General features: G+C 35.5%; 1 protein-coding gene across 1 annotated transcript in view; it reads right to left on the bottom strand.

The window, feature by feature from the left end:
- Positions 1–5,174, bottom strand: part of MNS1 (meiosis specific nuclear structural 1) — a 33,959-nt gene extending 28,785 nt beyond the window's left edge. The window contains exons 1-2 of the mRNA XM_011363439.2: positions 5,065–5,174; positions 4,094–4,315 (exon numbers count right to left, since the gene is read on the bottom strand). Coding sequence (XP_011361741.1) covers positions 4,094–4,315; positions 5,065–5,067 — 225 coding nt within the window. The 5' untranslated portion in view covers positions 5,068–5,174. The remainder of the gene's footprint in view (positions 1–4,093; positions 4,316–5,064) is intronic.
- Positions 5,175–20,120: the final 14,946 nt, after the last annotated feature.

Here is a 20,120-nt window from a genome sequence, read left to right as displayed (position 1 = left end):
AAGAATAAGCTGAGCCTGGAACATATTATGGTGCCGAAAAGCAAGTAAATGCAAAAGAAGAAAAAGCAGAGCATGTCAGAAGGGCACACAAAAGACAACTTGAAAAAAGTTACCAAAGGGCAAAATTGGAACAACTGGAGCAACAAAAGAAGTAACAGTAGTACTGGATTATAACCGAAAGCATAAAATAAGTATTTGTCCACACTGGTATAAATAAATAACTGAATAAATATATGAGAGAGAAGGGACAATTTTTTCTTACAGAAAAATTCCAAGTAATAAATGAAAAAGGAATGACGTAAAAAAAAAAATGACCTTTACAACCCAAAAGTAATAATTGCTAAAGGTAAGATTCACCAATGAATGCTAACATTAGTGGGGGACAAGAGTTTAAATAGAAACAGAATATCTGCATAGTCTCAAAGTATTTCCTTCAAAATATTTAATATTTACATGGTGCAAAATAAAACTTTCCAGAGAATAATCCTGTTAGATACCATCTTAACCAAGTGATCAAGGTTTAAATCAAGAATAATACATATCAACATCTTGTACCCTCAATATAATGCATAAAAAGGGCATGAAGGTCCCCGATCAGTTGACTTTGTGTTAACCAGAAGGGAGACTCTCCAGGTGGGCCTGACCTAACCAGGTGATCCTGAAAGTAGCCGAAGTCACTGCTCTGTGGACCTTAGGGAAGCAAACTGCCACTTTGTGAAGAGGGTCATGTGGCAGGGAATGTCACCAATATCTGGGAAATAAGGGCCCTGGTCTTACAACTGTAAGAACATGAATTCTGCCAACCCCTATAGGACCCCAAGATCCACATGAGAATGCACTCCAGACAACACCTTGATTTCAGCCTTGTGATACTGTGAAATCAAGCTATACCATGTTTGAATTTCTGACCTCCAGAAACTGTGAGGTAATCAATGGATGTTGCTTTAAGCCACTAAATTTGTGATAACTTGATACAGAGCAACAAAAAAATAATACAACAAATAAACTGTAGTCTATAAAATTGTCAAGATCATGAAAGACAGGAAAAAGCAAGGAACTCTCATAGACTGGAGAAGACTATGGTTGAAGGACACTAAGGAGACATGACAACTAAATGCAATTTGTGATCCTGGAACAGAAAAAAAGACATTAGTGGAAAAAGTGATATAAACCAGTATTTAAAATCCGAATAAATCCTGCAGTAACGGTTTTGTACCAAGGCTAATTTCTTCATTTCGATAATTGTTCTACGATTATATAAGATGTTAACATATAAGGAAGTCAGGTTAAGGGTATGTAGAAATTATCTGTACCATTTTTGCAACTCTTCTATGAAACTAAATTTATCTCAAAATAAACAGTTAAAAACATGTATATTTTCAAGTTTTGTCCACTGAAAAGACCTGGAATCAATGATAACTCAAGAATAATAAGCACATTTAGCACCCAAATTGTCTCGAAATATTATTTCCACTAAATGATAATACGGCTCGTTGGTACAACAGTCAATTCTAGACATGAAGCAAGAAATTTACCAGATGCATGTTATATTAATTAGGGTTTCCAGAGAAACAGAACCGAGTGGATAAGGAACTGGCTCAAGTGATTATGTAGGCGGGAAGTCCCATGATCTACAAGGGGAATCGGAAAGCTGGAGACCCAGAAGAATGAATGATTTAATTCAAGTTTAAGTCTGAAGGACTGAGAACCAAGAAAACCGATGGTGTAGTTCATCTCTGAAGGCTGGCAGGCTTGAGACTCAGGAAGAGCTGACGTTTCAGTTCAAGTGGAAGGCAGGAAATAAAGCTGATCAGTCGCAGTTGGAAAGGAGGAAGGGGTTTCCTCTTACTCAGCCTTTTTGTTCTACTCGGGCTTTCAGATGATTGAATGAGGCCCACCCGGCATAGGAAGAGCAATCTGCTTTACTCGGTTTACAGATTTATTTATTTATTTATTTTATTTTATTCCCCCACCACTTCCACCCCTGACCTACGGATGTTGCCATCTCCCATTAAGAACTGGATCTCTGAAGGCGGGGTATCTCCTCCCACACACTTGCGGCACACACCTAGGGCCTGGAGCACCCGGGGCCTGGCACACCCAGGGTATGGACTGTGGCTCCACTGGGGCTCAAACCCAGGACTTTCTGCGTGTAAAGCAGACGCACTAACCATTATTCTATGGAACCACCCCGATTTACAGATTTAAATGTTAATCTCATCCAGAAACACCCAGAATAATATTTGACCACCCTATGGTCCAGTCAAGTTGATATATAAAATTAACAATCACTAGCCTGGAATATTTTGTTCAGATAAAAAGCAAAGAAACTATTGCAGATTAAGGGAGTCTTGTCAAAAGGACACAGAAGCAATAAAAGGGCATCTACTGGCAAAAGATGAGACAATTTGAGCATCAAAAAGTAATAAATGCAATTAATTTAAGTATCTAAAGACCTATGAGTCCATAAAGATATTTTTAAAAAAAGAAACAGTCAAAAACTAAAGAAAACAAAATTTTAAAAAACAACATCAGCAAACACCAATGGAAGTGAGTAGGGCACCAATTCTTTACTCTGGAAATTATGTATTTCTTCCCCTTCCAACATGAACTATATTTCAGGGTATCAAATAATCCTAATTGATGAGGGAAAGTTATTTACAGAGGAATGTCACTGCTCTGTGGACCTAATTGTGAAAGAAATAACGAAATTAGAAAATCAGTGTTTTGTAACCTCTAATGAAGGAAAAGATTCATTGGTGAAACCACAGATGAAAGTTTGATGAGGATCTTTACAACAGGGGAACCAGGCTGTCTCACTAAACCCACTGATCAACAGTAGCATCATGCGCCTGCTGATGTGATACAACGTCAAGGTCAGTGATTGCCACAAAAGCTGTACACAAATCTAATCATGCCTTTAGTGTCGACTTGCATTTAGAGGAACTATGAGAAAGGAACCAATGAGGACATAAACATGTAAATTCAGAATGTGGGATGTCCTATAGAACAACTGGCCTAGTTTAACACATTAAAAACACGATGTTAAAAAAAACTGAGGAGGGGGCTGTTTTAGATGAAGAGAGACCTAATAGACATAACAACCAAATATACTATATGAACCTTGTTTGGATCCTGATTAACGCAAACCAAATGTAAAAGCAGATTTTTGACACAACTACAGAAATTTGATTATGGAATGGTATTTAATGATACCTAGAAGTTACTGATAACTTATTGGGTGAAACAGTGGCATTATGCTATTAATATGTAAGAAAATATTTTATAACATGCATACTGAACTATGCAGGAGAGAGTTGATTTATCTGGATTGTCTTTAAAATTAAATAAAAATAAGAATAAAAAGAATTTTAAAAATCTAATCCCTAGGATCTTGCTCAGGGTTTAAAAAATCATGTCTAAGCTTCTGGAATTTGGAACTCAAAGGGATAGTTAGAAATTTCCACTGAAAAACTGTCTCCGTATTTTAAGAGTTATAGTCGTATAAATTGTACCTAAATTCTTCAAGGCAGTTATTTCAAAAATACGAGTAAATTCATACCTAATACGTAAGTGTTCATTTTCCACCACTTAATAATGTACATGTTTAATCTCAGTAATTTTTTTAAAAGATATTCTTAAATTTTTGTTTTTAGAATTTTATAGAAAGCAACGGAATTATATTTATATGAACAAAACTGTAGTAGTAGATTTCATATTTACGGGGGGAAAAAACCTGCGTGCTTACTCTTCCAAGCACTATTTCAAGGGCTTTGCATGTATTAATTCATTAATTATTAAAACAATACTATGAAGTGAGTACTATTATTATTCTTATTTTATAGACAAGGCATTAAACAGTAAAAGCTGCCCACCCAAAGTTCCAAAGCTAATACACAACAGGACTAGGATCAAAGACTTACAATCTAGCTCCAAAAACCCAGCTCTTCACCACTACACTGGGCTGACTTACAATGAGGCATCCTTTGCCTGATGTTACTATCTACTCCATTCCAGTATTAGCAGCTGGCTTTCATCATTTCCAAGTAGCAAATGAAGAAAAAACGATGTGAAAATGAATAGTAAAACTTACCTTTTGAATGGCTTCTTCCATATCCAACTCAAACTGTTCATTCTGTAATAATCTGAGAAATCTCTTGTGCTCAACTCGGTCATCATTTTCATTCTGCACCATTTGGTCCCTGATTTGATTCTCTATCTTTTTTAGTGCCTTGACATGCAATTTTGTGCTGTAGTTTTTATCTACTAATTTCTGATGCTTTTCACTGATACTCATAGTTCTCTTTTTGGCGTCCTATAATGCAAAAAGTAATAACAAAATAAAAATATGCATGTTTTGGTGTTCCAAAAATCTGATTTTTAAAAATATATTGATATAAGCCCCAGTAAAAAATTATACAAAGATAGGTAACAGAAATAAAAGGGACTTTGGTAGATAATAAATACGTGGTAGATAAATACGTTGATATATTGATGAAATAGGGACTATTATTCCCCATCCTACAGATGACGCGTGAAAAGTAAAAGCAGCTTTACTCAAGGTTCCTCAGCTGATAAATAGCAGTCCAGGATTCAAAGACAAGCACTCGAACTCTACAGAGCCAGCTCTTTACTACTATGCAGGGAATCCCACCCCCCAACCCCCACCTTGGCCATAAAGTGCTGTTGAGATGTCTGGTCAGGTTTTCCTAATACAGATTTAATAGGACAACCCACTGCTACTTATTCGTTCACTGTCTCTTGGACTTTTATTTCCACTCGTTTGTTCAGCGGTTCTTACTCTTTTCCTAAATTTCCTGAAATATGGGAAATAAGATATTTATCGGGCAAACCAAATAGTATGGGGAAAATGCAAAAAGGTCTGGAAGCCACCACGAGCGTCCCTTAAGTAACTGCACCTGAAGCCTTTGAAAGCCAATACCAGTTTCCCACTAAGTCTCAGGTTAGGCATTCAAATCCTTTTTTAGAAGCAGGCTGGCTCTAAACTACAATTCAATCAACAGATAAACAAGTTGTTTTGAGACCCCCCGCCAACCGGCTCACCATCTTGGTGGAGAAAATTCCCCCTCCGGCTCCCAGAGCTACCGCCTCCCGCAGCAAACGAAATGGCTGGCTGAGCGCCCTTGTGTTTATGCGGTTTCCCAGCAACGGCCGCCGAGGCGCCCCAAGATGCGGCCTCCCATTGGACAAGCAAGATCCAATCGGCCGTGAGTTTCTTGGGAGGCGGGCAGGGCGGCTACTTCTATAGGTCTAAAGGAGACTGGTGGGAAGTTCAAATTTTGTGTACTAATGCAACCCCTTGACAATGTATTAGGGAGCTCGAGATTTTCTTCAAGTGGATACTCTATTTGGTGGGGTTGGGAGCCAAGCTGAGGTCTGTAGAAACTGTTTACATAGCAATACACAGATTCCTATCTAGTACACAAGGCTAAGGTCACTTTCCACGCACAGAACATCCTGTGCCCTCACTGCCTATTCTGCCTGTGTTGATTGCCTTTGTCCTCAGCAGTGGGAGGCCCGGTCACCGCCCCCTTCCCTGGGTAATTGGGAGACACTAGGTAGTGCTTGCTTCCAGGAGCTTTCTCCCCCTCTCACCTCCCCGCCCGCCCACATACACAGAGAAACTGTTGGTAAACTTTCCGAATAAAAAGTATAGGCCACATGATCCAGGTACCAATGAGAGCATAGACAGATGATGATGGCAAGATGTTGGTCTGGTTTATTTTATCTGCAAGTTAGACACTAAAGTCCATTTTAATTGGAAGAGTTTAAGGAACGGAACAGGTCAGATAAATTAGTCAAACTATTATATTAATTTTAGAGATGACATATTTAATCTCATCAAAACAACAAAAAAAATTAAGGTAGTGAGTATCTGACCTAGTTTGTTACCTAATTTGAAGTTCATCTTGTGTAGTAATGTGTCTGCTTAAAGATTAATAACAAAAGGACTTCCAGTTTCAGCCCAAAATATAAAAAGCTTGGAAGTTATCATTTACATCCTTACTACCAGAAAAAGCAAAATAAACTAAAAATTAATCATTTTTCTTGGACTAATCATAGAACTGAGATAACAAGGCAGCCCACTACCCTGGAATCTGGAGAGAGAAGTGAAACCAGGGAGTCACAGCCAAGACCTACTTTCCTGGAGCAGAAGCCAATGAAGCCATGAACTCGTAACACTCAAATGGTAATTTTGATGAACTGCTGGAGACCAAGTGTGTACTAGCATGAGTGAGACTACTGAGGGCTGCAGTCTTAGGGAGACCTTCACATGTCCACCGGTTTCGTCTCCAGAAACCCAAGCAGGTTTTCACAGTGAAGAACCAAGAAAGATCTCCTGTGGGATGAGAAGGATAATCATTGTGAACTATGTCCAGAGCCTTCTCCATGATAGAGACCTACTTTCTAGAGGAAATTATTTTACCAGATCCTTATCGCACCTGGGGCAAGGACAGTTCTCAGAATATAACCTCCTCCAGCCTTTCTGTCTCACCTAAGCCCTACTAATAGAGAGGTAATCGTTAAGTTATAGAGCACTTTCCCTTTTCCATGCTTTACCAACACACCAGTGCTCCAGTGTAATTACAGCTGATTACAGCTGAGAGTGCTGCAAAACTCTAAGGAGAAATTCTTAGGGAAATCCAAAGACAACAGGAGACAAAAACAAAAATACTAGAGGAATTTAAAGCCTCTGGAACCTACAGCTACAGTAAACATTAAACATAGCCCAACTTCTAGTGCTATAATAAAAATCTCACACCTCACTAAAGCCCTATTTACTTCAGTTCCTGTTAAGGTCCAGCTTTCAACTACAACAACAAAACTACAAAGCTAAAGGCAAGTTGCTAAAAGGCAGGAAAAACAGTCTGAAAGGCAAAGTAAACATTGGAACTAGACTCAGCTTCAACAGAGATCTGGTGATTATTAAACAGAAATTTAAAATAACTATGATTAATACGCGCAGAGCTCTAATGGAAAATGTGGGCAGCATGGAAGAACAGATGAATAACATAAGCAGAGAGATAGAAACGCTAAGAATACAAAAGAAATTCTAGGAATCAAAAACACTAAGAAATGAAGAATGCCTTTTTAGGCTTATCAGTAGACTGGACACCCCTGAGGAGAGAATCAGTAAGCTTGAAGATATATCAATAGAAATTTCCCAAACTGAAATGCAAAAAGACTGATAGCAAAATAACTCTGTTGGGCTTGGAGACCTCACCTTAAACTCAAATTATTTTCCTACATTAGAAGAGGACTTGCATGTGTTTGGTGGTGGATGTGGTGGTAAGGGGGTACTGTCAATAGTTTCTGTCTTTTGGGGGCCTTATTATAAACCTGGCTACCACAAAATTAAACTTTACTACAGGGTATATACAGTACAAAACATTTTAAAATCATGATGCAACTCTTATGTACATTTAATCCCATTAGTGAAGCAACTTACACAAGAACTCTTCAAAAGACATGGCTTATGTAAAGCTTCTCATAAAGTAGCCTCTAATTAAAGCCTGTTGGTTAGGCTGTCGACAGGAATTTTTGTTTTGGACACTGATGTATCCCAAGTATTTAAGTATTTAAGATAGTGCCTGGCATATAATTGTTGCTAAATAGTTGTTAAATGAACAAATTATTGAAATATTACTGTTAGGCACATAGGGGAAGGCTCTATCCAGAAATAACTATGAAAAAAATATTATTATTTATTAGTTTTATCACTGTTATTTATATTTTCAAAGAGCAAATTTTTATTAATTTTTTCTATTGTTTTTCTATTTCCAAGTCCATTGATTTCTGCTCTTACCATCATTAGTTCCTTCTTTGCTTGCGTTAGGTTTAATTTGCTCTTCTTTTTATACTTTAAGGTGGAAGCTTAAATCTTTAAGACCATTCTTTTCAAATATAAATGTATAAATTTCCTCCTAAGCCCTGCTTTAGCTGTCTCCAACAGATGGATATGCTGTACTTTCTCATTCAATTCAAATATTCTAAGATTGCTTCTTTGACCCATGACTTATTTAGAACTGTATATTAATCTGTAAATATTTCAGATTTTCCAGGTATCTTTTTGTTATGGATTTCTAGTTTAATTCCAATACAGAGAACATACTCTGTATGACTTCAAATCTTTTAAATTGGTTGAGGTTTGTTTTATATTGTGCAGAATATGATCTATTCTGGTTTTGTGTGCACTTAAAAAATTATGTGTTTTCTGGTGTTCTTGGGTAAGATGTTCAATAAATACATCAATAAGGTCAATTTGATTGACAATGCTGTTCAGGTATTCTATATCTTTACACTACTTCTATTTGTGCTTTATTAGTTACTGAGAGGAGTGTTGAGGTCATCAAGTATAACTGCGGATTTTCTTATTTTTCTTTTTAGTTCTTTTTTTGCTTTGTGTGTTTTAAAGTTCTACAGTTAGGTGTGTACACCCTTAAGATTATTATGTCCTGATGACATTTTGACATTTGCATTTTGAAATGACTTCTTTATCCCTGGTAACGTTCTTTGTTCTGAAGTGTATTTGATATTAACGTTGCCATTCCAGCTTTTTTAAAACTGGTGCTTACATGCTACATTTCTCTCCATGCTTATTTAGAATCTACCTATGTCTTTGTTTAAAACAGCCTTTCTGTAAATAGCATATGGTTGAGTGTTACTTTCTTATTCAGTCTGTCAATCTGTCTTTTAATTGGTATGTTTATGACATTTACATATTACCGATATGAATGAATTAAAATCTAGTTTTGCTAATTTTAAAATATTTGTTGCATCTGTTTTCTGTTCATTTTTTCTGTCTTTTAATAACTTTTTGTGATTCCATTTTATTTTCACTATCAGCTTCTTATTTACATCTCATTATTTTTAGTGATTGCCCTAAGACTTAATATACATGTAATTTAAATATTCAAATACTGTAATTCTGCCTCATTTGTCCTGTATAAACCTTACAACAGTACATTTCCAATTCCTCTATCCCATATTTTGTGCTATCATCATTTTCCTTTAACATATATAAATCCACAATACATATGTTTCCACATATGTAAGGCTATTTGATATTGCCTCAAAGCTCTCAAATGCTTTTTTTATTTCTCCAATCTTTTTCTCCTTGCGTTTTTGTTTGGGTCATTTTTATTGCTATATCTTCAAATTTACTGACTCTTTCCTTAGCCGTGTTGTCTCTGCTGAGTCTGCAAAGGCATTCATCATTTTCATTACTGTTTTGATTTTTAATCTAACATTTTCATTTAACTCTTTCTTATAGTTTCCATCTTCTCAGCTAAAATTACCCATCTTGTCATGTATTGTCTACCTTTTCCATTAGAGGCTTTAATATGTTAATCATAGTATTTAAATTTTTCCATCTGAGACTTTCAGCATCTGGGTCATATATGTTTTATTCTGTTGATTGCTTAATTTTTATACATTTTATAATGTTTTTTTCTTGCTTTTCTTGGGGGGGGTCTCAGTTTTTTGAATAAATGCCAGACATCGTAAGAGAGAATAAATCATATTTATGCCTGGAAATAAACACACTTATTCTTCTGCTATAACAATAATGTAGAAGGTTGAATCAATATAGTCAGGAGTTGAGCTGTATTTGAACTTTGTTGTTGCTATAGTTACCTTCATTGCTCCACTATCTTTAAATTTCCCTAGTCTTTTCTTATGTTTATGTTGGGGGCTGGTTATTCAGAAGGCTTCTCTCCCTGTTGCTGATCCATATTGTTTTACCTGTGTTCTTGCACTTCAGAAAGTGTCTCCATCCACACTTTGGCTCCTGCACCTAGCAGTAGATACTTGTTTTCTGTTGTTCATGCTTTCTTTGGCCCTGGTTCAGTCTCAGGGTAAGGTCGTCTAGTTCTCTGGTGTGTGGGGGGAGGAGTCTCATAAATTAGAATTTTTTTCCTTAGTGGTAAGTATTCACTGTTTTCTAATTGCCTTTAAAGAAAGTTCCAAAACCCTAGCCTGGCCTATAAAGGCTTATATGTCTACCTCTTCAAGTTTCTTCCTCACACTATAAGCACAGTGGACTTCTTTGAACCCCTTCCTGCCAGAGGGCCTTTGTATGTGTGAGTCTCACTCTTAATTTTCATGCTCTGGGTGACAGAGCAGAAAAATGGGAGTTCTGGATTTTTATGACCAAAGAACTACCACACCAGCCCTAGTCTGCCTAATTTCTGACTTTATGCTACATGAAAGAAAAAGAAACTCAATTTATCTAAGTCTCTGTGTCTTTTCACCCAGGATTCTATTACTGTTAGCCAAATGCAATTCCTCACTGATAACAACCACTATCTCTTTTTAATCTCATGGATACAAGTGATTAAGAAAAACACTTCTTAAAGCATTGATTGCCTCTTTAAATCAATATTTTATTTTAAAGATTATTAGTAGGTAGAGTGGAAAACCTCTGATTTCCTTTCTCACATTTTCCTTTTTTTTTTTTTTTTAATCTTCCAGAAGCTATTGGCCAGTTTTTCTCTTGCCTTAATCCATGTGCTCTGTCTTGATCACAACATTTGATTCTTGATTTTGTTTTTCAAAATATCCATGCAATATGTTTGTCTAATAATTTGATAAATTCCAGAGTCATGTCATTTACAAGTTGGTTAAGCATGCCTTTTATGTTTTCAAATACTTCACAAATAAAAATGCAGACTAAGGTCGGTGAACACAGAGCCCTGACATACACCACTAGAATCTCTCTCCCACTGCAAATAGATGAGCATCCTCTGAGTATGATCATTCAACTACTTACCAATGCACCAATTTTACTAATATACTACCAAATTTCTATACCTTTTCTGTAAGAATTTAAGGGGAGAATCTTCCAGAGAGACTTCATTAAAGTCTAGGTACATTATGATTTCTTCATTTCCCTTATCAGCCTAATATGATCCACTTCATTGCTTAGCAACCAAATGACAATTTTTTCAATTGAATAGATTTGGGTCAACATTATTTACCTAAAATGCTCATGGATCGATAAATACAAATATCTTTAAAACATTAACAGGGTATAAATCTGGTCATTAAATGTTTAGTTACTTGATAAAGGTAAGTTCTATCATGTACAATGAACTTCTAAATAACACAAATACATTTTTATAAGGATATATTTGTAACTTAAAGATTAGTTCATTAATCAAATACACAAAGTATTTTATTCATCAATACATAGATTGTCCATTTAGTCAGGCAGTTAAATATATCAATACCACTTCTTAAAATATTCAGTATTTCAGAACACCACACACAGTAAGCAATAGTTTAAATGCATTACTAATCGTCTAAATTTACCAAAATGTAGCTAGCACAGAGCCCTGAACATAGATAGTATAGCTTAACAAATATATATTGAAGGATTCAGAACATATTTAGAATGCAATAATTTGAGTATCAAGATGATTGGAAGGAAAATTCAGATGGGGAATCTACTGTGTAGAAAGGGGGAAAAGCTTTGCATTTCATCATAAATAAACTAAGGTGAAATCATGTAGGTCAAGGGAACTTATAAGACAAGAAAGACAAAAGAATTTTTAAAAAGCCAAACCGTGGAATCGATGTCATATTTTAAACCACAAGAGTAAAAGGAGCTGAAAAACCAATAGGATTCTGACCTAGCAGAGATCAAATTCTCAAAGTGTACTTATACTGTACTCTGGGTTGCCCTGGCAAAGAATCCCTACCATAAGCTAATGGTATCATAATAAGAACAATGTATACTAATGAAGAAAACAGTGATTAATGGTACAGCCGTATGCGATCAAGTTAAAATATACAACATTCATGGTGAAGGAAATTCTGGTAAGGAGTGTGAGAAAGGTATACATGTGGCAAAGACTGAGACCATGAGGAAAAGAATACAGAGCATGAATAAATGCTTAATTCTTGAGCCTTGAAAGAGTTCTTGTGAGCTACAAACCTTTTGCTCCTCTCTCTGTCCTTGGGTGGTTGACCCAGGTTGATTATATCTACTGCTCTACTCACTGGCAATACTGTCTGAGAGAAACAGAGAGAAGGCACAGCTCGCCCTCTTGGTGTTCAGGATAAAACAACCTGGGATGAAGCAAAGCAGGAAGTGCTGCAGACATCTTGACATAACCATCTTCTCCAAAGAGTCAGGCTCCCTGTAGTGAGGGTAGGAGATGGGGACAAGTTCAGGGTAAAACAGTTGCTATAGAGTAGAATTGTTCATTCCTAATAGTGAAATGTGATGCAACATTGCAAAGTATGCTAGCAAATATGTATGTTTTTTCATTATTTTTTGCTTTCCTAACTGTGGACATTTGATTCTAAAGGGGATTTTAGTTATAGCTCTTTGTTTCCATGGGTATTGCAGATTCTACAATAATTTATGTAATTTAACAGGTGGTTTATCAAAAAACTTTTGGCCTAAATGTTCATCTAAATCAAAGACAAATTTAATCAATTGCGACAATTAGCTGATTTTACCTGAAAAAATAGCCTAAAAAATTTTAAATTAATAGACTACTTTTTAGACCAGTTTTAGGTTTATAGAAAAATTAATAGAACACAGAGAGTTCCCATATGTCTCCTCTACCTTCCACACTCAATTTCCATTATCTTTAGCATCATACAGGAATGTTGTACTTTTGTTACAATTGATGAATCGATATTGATACATTATTAACTAAAGTTCGTAGCTGACATTAAGGTTAACTGTTTTGTACAGGTTTATGGGTTTTGACAAATGCATAATGTCCTATATCCACCATTACAGTATCATGCAGAATAGTTTCACCGCTCCAAAAATTCCTGTGGTCCACCTATTCATCTCTCCCTCCTTCCCCCCAAACCCTTGGAAACCACTAATCTTTCTACCATCTCACCCATTTTTTCTTTTCCAGAATGTCACATATTAGAGTCATATAGTATGTAGCCTTTTCAGACTGACTTCTTTCACTTAACAATACGAATCCTCCATGTCTTTTCGTAGCTTGAAAGCTCATTTATTTTTATCACTGAATAATACTTCATCGTACGAAATATTTTAAAAATTATAAAAAATTATTATATTTAAAGATGACTTATCCTGACAAATTATTACTACCATAAATGGTATTTCATTGTTAAGGAAGGATTTATGCCCTCCCAGCATTAAGGAGAAATCTTCTGGTTCATTTCCCCTTGGAAGATAGCTTGTCACCTACAGGTCTAGACTAAAGGTCTAGAGGACTGGAGGGAAAAAGATTTTCCTAATAATAAATGATGGATTATACTGATTAATGTTTCCCCATAGTTAAACATAACAGGATTGAATAGATCAGAGTTGCTAATCTGAAATAAGAAAAGTTAATAGGTATACACTTATAAATTCTAACTATACAGTAGAAATTATTTACAAAATTGGATTGCTTTATAAAATGAAGCAATTAGAACAAAACAATTTTTCTTTTCCTCAGAAAAACGCCCAAATCTAATCTAATTTGCTGCAGCTGGACACCACCTGCAGATGACTGTTTAAGTACTCTGAACATTACACACTTATCTTTTAAATATTGATAATGCCATTTTTCATTTTCTCGACATGAAATCCCACAGGGAATAATTATGCTAATAAACCTTAATGATTCTTGCAAATAAATGATCAAACTAAATTGCTACTGTTGATTTATATTAATGGATGCCTTTAGGATGAGATTTGCCAGTACGGTGCTGCCTCTTGAATCTTAATTCATCTTATTTAGCTGAAGAGTGTACATAGTTTGCTAAATAGATGAAGTGTTTAAAATATAATGTGTTTGTGCAGTTTTTGCACTTCATAATGTTCAAGCATTACCATCTTGCCTTGTGGCAAATCTGCATTTAATGATTTCATTGTATATAACTTCCTTTCTTACTTTTTCTCTGTTCCATGCAGTTAGGAAGTGACTACTTTCTGGTTGATTCTGAATAGGCCGCCTTCCATATGCTGAATCTGATTGTTTCATTAAGACAATAAGATCTGTTTCTGGATATTTTAGCCACAATAATCTGAGAATCGCATTGACTGTGTGATGATGTGATCGGTTGCTAAATAATTGTTTAGGGGGGAAAGGGGCACAATTAAATGGCTTATTTGTTGCCCCACTGAAACCTAGGTTAGTGGGCCTCTTCCGTCCCTGCTCTTTCACTTTTGCCTTCACCAAATCTACAGGAAATAGAATTCACAAAGTCAGCAATTCCTTAAAATAAAACTGAAAAATAACTACAGAAATGTTGTCTATGTATTTCCACGGTTGGGAACATTACACAGAAAAGATGTTTATTTATTGCGGATACGAATTAAAATTTTAGCTGGCTAATTTTGTAAAAAAAAACAAAACAAAAAACAAAAAACAAAAAACAAAACAACTTTTATTTAAAACACTACATAATTGAAAAAAATGACCTTCATCCAAAAACTGCTTCGATTTCCATTTTTGCACATTAAAAGTCACATTCTAAGCATAGGAGGAAAACAGAGTGGAGACAGAACAGGTATAGGCACAGAACTGAATAGAAAGTGATGTCAATTAGTAGTTAAAAAGGATTGAAATACATATGTATATACACATACATGCATGCGTATATATAAGTATGTGTATGTACATATATCATTTATACCAGGGTAGGGAACTTGTGATGTCAAATAACTCTTGCTAAGGGATTTGTCATGTGGGACACAGAAACTAATTTGGTTAGTGGTAAAGCAAAGATGACCAAATTTAATTCATTGTGAAGAGTAGAGGAGTTCCCTTCTAAATTATAAAGCACTTATGATTTTAAAAAGTATGTGTATTCATGTTAACATATATGTAAACTACATATAGGAAGATGTTTTTTAATTTAACTTTAGAAAAAGTACCTAATTTGATCAGTTGTGGTACATTTATGGCGATTTTTTTTCTAATAAAAAATTAATGAGACCAAAAGTTTAAACCACTATTTTATTTGCTGTAGAATTTTCTAATTTAGCAAAAACTAAATGGCAATCCAAACATGTAATAGTAAGGAAATTATTAAGTAATTATGCACATCAACTATGTACCTAGAGAAAATGTAGATGTCTCTGGAAGGTCAAAGGTGCAGGCCAGGGGAAATGATTTGTGGGGAGCCTGGGAGCCTCAGAGGAAAAGAGACTGAGTGGGCATTAAGTATCTGAGCAGTAACTCTAAGGTCTTAGGGAGAAAGAGGGACACGATAACCCTCCAGGAGGAATGGCAGATGAAGAAGGCAGAGCCAAAGAGCTCAAGTTGTCTGTGTGCACTTGGAGACAGGCAGAGGAGCACTGGTATCTTATACCAAGCTCTGCTCACTCCATTGGCAGAAGAGAAGGGGTGGGGGGAGGTAAGGGAGAAAGAGAGGCTGTATCAATTTATAAAGCTAACAGACAAGAATGGCCCAGAAATTCTATAACAACTTTACCTTGAGGTAATGGATAATAACCATGTATAAGAAAATGCAAATATTTGGTTTTAATATATTAGAAAGCATTATCCTGCTACCTCATCATTTACTGAGCATCTACTACATGCCAGTCACTTCACATATAATTGTCATAATCATCAGAACAACCCAGTTCATTTTATGAAGAGAACAAGATTCAAAAAAAAGTAACTTTCCAAGTTCATAAAAAGGGCCAGTAGTGGGATAGTTTTGTACCAAGTCTGTCTTCACAGCTTATGCTCTTTTCATGAGTTCAGCATCTTTCAATCTGTAAATCACAAATTGTATTTAAGTAAAAATAGCCCTGAAAATATTACAGTGCATCAAATCTAGTAAGCTAGGTATAGTTTTGTGAAAATTTTAATGATAAGTGATAAGAAGGAATAAAGAATGTATGTATATATTGGATCATGATGTAAAATGAGTTTCTTACTATGGATCAAAGTCAAAAAAGTTTCAAAACAACTGAATTAGATCACATTGCTTCTCTGTCTCAGTCTTAGAGAGATTCTCAGCTTCTTGATTATAGCAAATTTGTCATTTTATGAAGTATTCTCCATAATGTCTAGGGCATCACTCCATGCAAAATTATTTTTTCAAATAATTGCTGAATCAGACATGTTTAAAGTATTTTCTACAAACTATACCAATCCCTCCAATGATTATGGCATTGTATAAGAAAGAGATCCCTTCTTTCTTAGGCAAACCCAACTTTCATTTTGTTAAAATATTATAATGGATGTATTCTTTCCTAGGCAAACCCAACTTTCATTTTGTTAAAATATTATAATGGATGACTATAATAAAATTTATCATGTTAACAATATAGCATAGATCGTGTAATAATTTATTTATATGCAATGTAATATACTAATCGTATATACATTATATACAGTACCGGTTGATTTGTGTCCAGATAAGGAATAACAATCATGTTTTTTCAGAGGCAGAGATTTTTCCCATTTTGAAAATACAAGGAATGCTAATGGAAACTGATCCAGGCATAAAGGCTGTGTCTGGAGAGAAAGGAAACAAAGGTTTTAATCCTAATTTTAGAAGCAGTCATTGCCAAGGAATCCAATTTTAGGTAAGCAGATATATTTCTGGGAAATTCAGGTGACAGATCCTTCTTACCACCCATCTCCCTGGACACAGTTAGTAAGCTTAGTGAATTTGCTTGGTCTTCCACTTGGTCCTTTTGGCCACATATCAACACGGGGTTCAACACAGTGAAAACCTTTGTCATATGTCTCATTATACAAGATACTGCTGGAAATATGAAAGAATAACCAGAACTATAAGATGACTATAGTCTATAAAGAAACATGTCATAAAAGTGTCAAAAAAAAGAAAAAAAAGTGAAAGAGTGAATAGATTCAGAAGCGAGAGAGCATATATTTTTGCTTCCTATGATTTTTAATGCTTCATTGGATCTCTAGTTATTTGTAGACTAATATATCCATAGCAATAGTTATCCACTGTATACTTCTCCATCATATAATTCTACTCCCTAGGGTTTTCTTTTCTTGTCCTAGTAGACATAACTAATAGCCAAATAATAACCCACAAAGCCTATTCAGCCCCTTAGTTCTTCAGAATCTATTACAGTACCTGGCACCTGGTGACCCGAATTGAGCTAATGTACTTTAATGAATCTATTATACTATCTATGGTAGGATACAAAAATATTATTCATCAGTAAAGAAGAAAAAACTCTGCCAATTAAATTGGTACATCATCTATTTTAAGACCCATCATCTTAAAATTTATGAAACATCGATTTTTTTTCCACTGGAAGTAAATTTTACTACAATAGTACATATTTCCTAAGGCCATGCGATCATGAAGAAGCACAGTTAGGAACTACAATAATGGCAACTATAACCACCAAACTGAAACTATTACTATCAATCTCTCATCAGCAAAGTAGGACAGTAATTCTTTCTCAAGTCATTTTTTTATTCCTCATTAGCATCAACCAGAGTAATTGCTGTACTTTGCATCAGCTAGGGTCTTCTGAGATTCAGATGCCAAGACAGAATTGGCCAGTCAAGAGGTTTATCTGGGAAAAGACCTATAAAGGATAAAGGGGGAGGGGGAAGTAGAAGTAGGCAGGGAGAGCTTTCAGAACTGATGCAGTTCTGATACCTTTAAAATGAGAGAGGAAAAGAGAAAGCAGGAGCTTTGAAAAGCAGCAAAACTGAGACAGTCTATGCCAAGCCAAGCAAAGACTTCTTACTAGAGATCAGAGCCCAAAAGTCCTGGCTCTAAAACCCATCATGTTTAGGCATTAGCTGGGAGCAGCTTTGTGAGAATGTGGCCTCCGCATGATCCAAATGTGTAGCAACTGGAGGTTCTCTGACAACCAATTTTGTGCAGCAGGTTCCCTTAAAAGTTAGGAGATTTGAGCAGAGCACCTCCACGGCTGCCACACTGACACATGGCTTGCCACCACACTTCCCATATTTACAATGTCCATCTCATTATTGTTATCATTATTGCCTGATATCTTCTCTAAAAATACTCCATGTGCCAGCTTTTTTCTGCTTGCATCTTGGAATCAGGCACAAAGAACCCTTAAGAGATGGCTTGGCCTGCAAGTTACCACCAGGATTAGGTGTAACTTACACTGTCAAACTCTGGGACCTGTTTGTCCACAAGTCCGCAGAGGTCTGCTCCTGTTTCCAGAATTCTGTTGAGTGAGAGGACTAGAACAGTGCCCCTCCCACTCCCCCTCTGCTGCATAAACATTATGAAACAGGCCTCACATTTTAAAAAATGAGGCTTGGAAACCCTTGCAAGGAGACGTTCATGAGATGAATTTCTAGGTGTTCTGTGAAAGGGTATAACACAAGAAAAACCTGGGTTCAAACAATATTTCATGCTCAGATGCAAAGAAACTCATAAAGGCTTTAAGGAAGCAATACTCAACCTATTCACAGGCTGCAGTGGCAAGGACAGACAGTATTTTTGACCTTGAACATGTCATTTAACCTCCCTGACATTTGTTTCCTTGCCTATAAAATGCAGAGGGTGGGCTAGATAATCCTTGAGGCCTCGCCTAGCACTAACATTCTATGAAATAAAAGTCAACTTAAAGATTAATTGGGTTTCTGAGCCTCAAGCAATTAATTACACTGTCGCTGCCCTTTAATAGACCCATCACAAAAGAAAATTAGATTCAACTGACAGATTTTAGTCTTCAACAACTCACGTTATTTTTAAATCCATTGTCATTTTTAAGATTTGCAAATTAATGCTTTCACAAAGGGTTCAATAGCTTTCTGGGCAAGGATTTTGACCTGATAGACATAATACTAAAGGCATTCTTTCCATTTAAAAAATTAGTCATTGTGATGGCTCCCCTCCACCCAGTATTCAGAACCTCAGCAGGTACTCTACGGAGTTTTATAAAATGACAGTAGTTTTATGAAATTCTTTACCAATTTCTGAAGTGCTCAGACACCTGAGGCCACGGACTTTAGCTGTCTCCACATCTACTTCATCTAATTCAATTGTTTTTTGCATTCTTCTTTGGCTTCTGCATTTCCTTACCTCGCCTTTACCTTGGGTCAACATTGAATTTTTAGCAGAAATGATAATAGTTCCTATGTAGTTTAGATTTTAAAAATTAATCCCACATTTATGGAACTTTGATTTCCGATATCTTGTTTTTACTTTTGTGTCATGTCCACATGCACTGGTAATATTTACGACATACAGAAAGGTATGGAGAATAACATGGACAACCAGTTTCCACACTCAACATAAGAAACATTGTGAAAGCTGATTTTGTGCACTGGTTTACATCTTCCTGTCTCATTTCTTTCTCCTATAGATAACATTATCCTGTAGTGTTTATCATTCTCATGCACGTCTTTATGCTTTTAATATCATGAGTCAACCTCCAAAAAATATGTGATATTATTTTGCATGCTTTAATGATAAAACTGAGCTATACTTCTGCAAACTGCTTTTAATTCCACATTATGTTTATGAGATCATTCCATATTACATATATATCTGTTTTGTTTTCCCCAAGTGCTATGGTTTATATTTTTACTTTCTCTGAAATGCCTTTTAATGTACAGAAATTAAAAATCCAATGTAGTTAAATTTATCAATTATTTCCTTTATTTCTTATGTGTTTTTTTTTTTTTGCCTTATTTAAACAATCCTTTAACAATGTGAGCGATAAAGCTTTTCATGATCCATCTATATTTCACATGGGGTTTACATGTTTTTTGAATGCTGTGAGGTAGGTGTACAATTTCATTATTCTTTTGTCCATATGTGTAACTATTGTCCCACACCACTATCTTTCCCTATTGATATGTAATGCACAATTTCAGTTTTAATTACTACACATCTATAATAACACTTGCTACCTAGTACAGCAAGGCTTTACCTGTTTACTGTTCTTTAAAAATTTTTTGGTTATTTTTTTGCTCTTTATTCTTCTACATAAATTTAGATTTCCCTTGCCAGTTTCCGTGAAAAGAAAAAAAAAATGTTGAAAATTTGACTGGAATTCCATTGAATCTATGGGTCAATTTGGAGAAAAATCAATGCCTTTATGATAGTATGTCTTCCTATCTCTGTAGAGGGGTATATCTCTATAATGTCTGTTTTTAAATGTCATTTAATTAAGTTTT

This window comes from Pteropus vampyrus, unplaced genomic scaffold, assembly GCF_000151845.1.
Source record: "Pteropus vampyrus isolate Shadow unplaced genomic scaffold, Pvam_2.0 Scaffold85, whole genome shotgun sequence".
NCBI lineage: Eukaryota > Metazoa > Chordata > Mammalia > Chiroptera > Pteropodidae > Pteropus > Pteropus vampyrus.
This window is presented reverse-complemented; position numbering and strand designations above follow the sequence as displayed.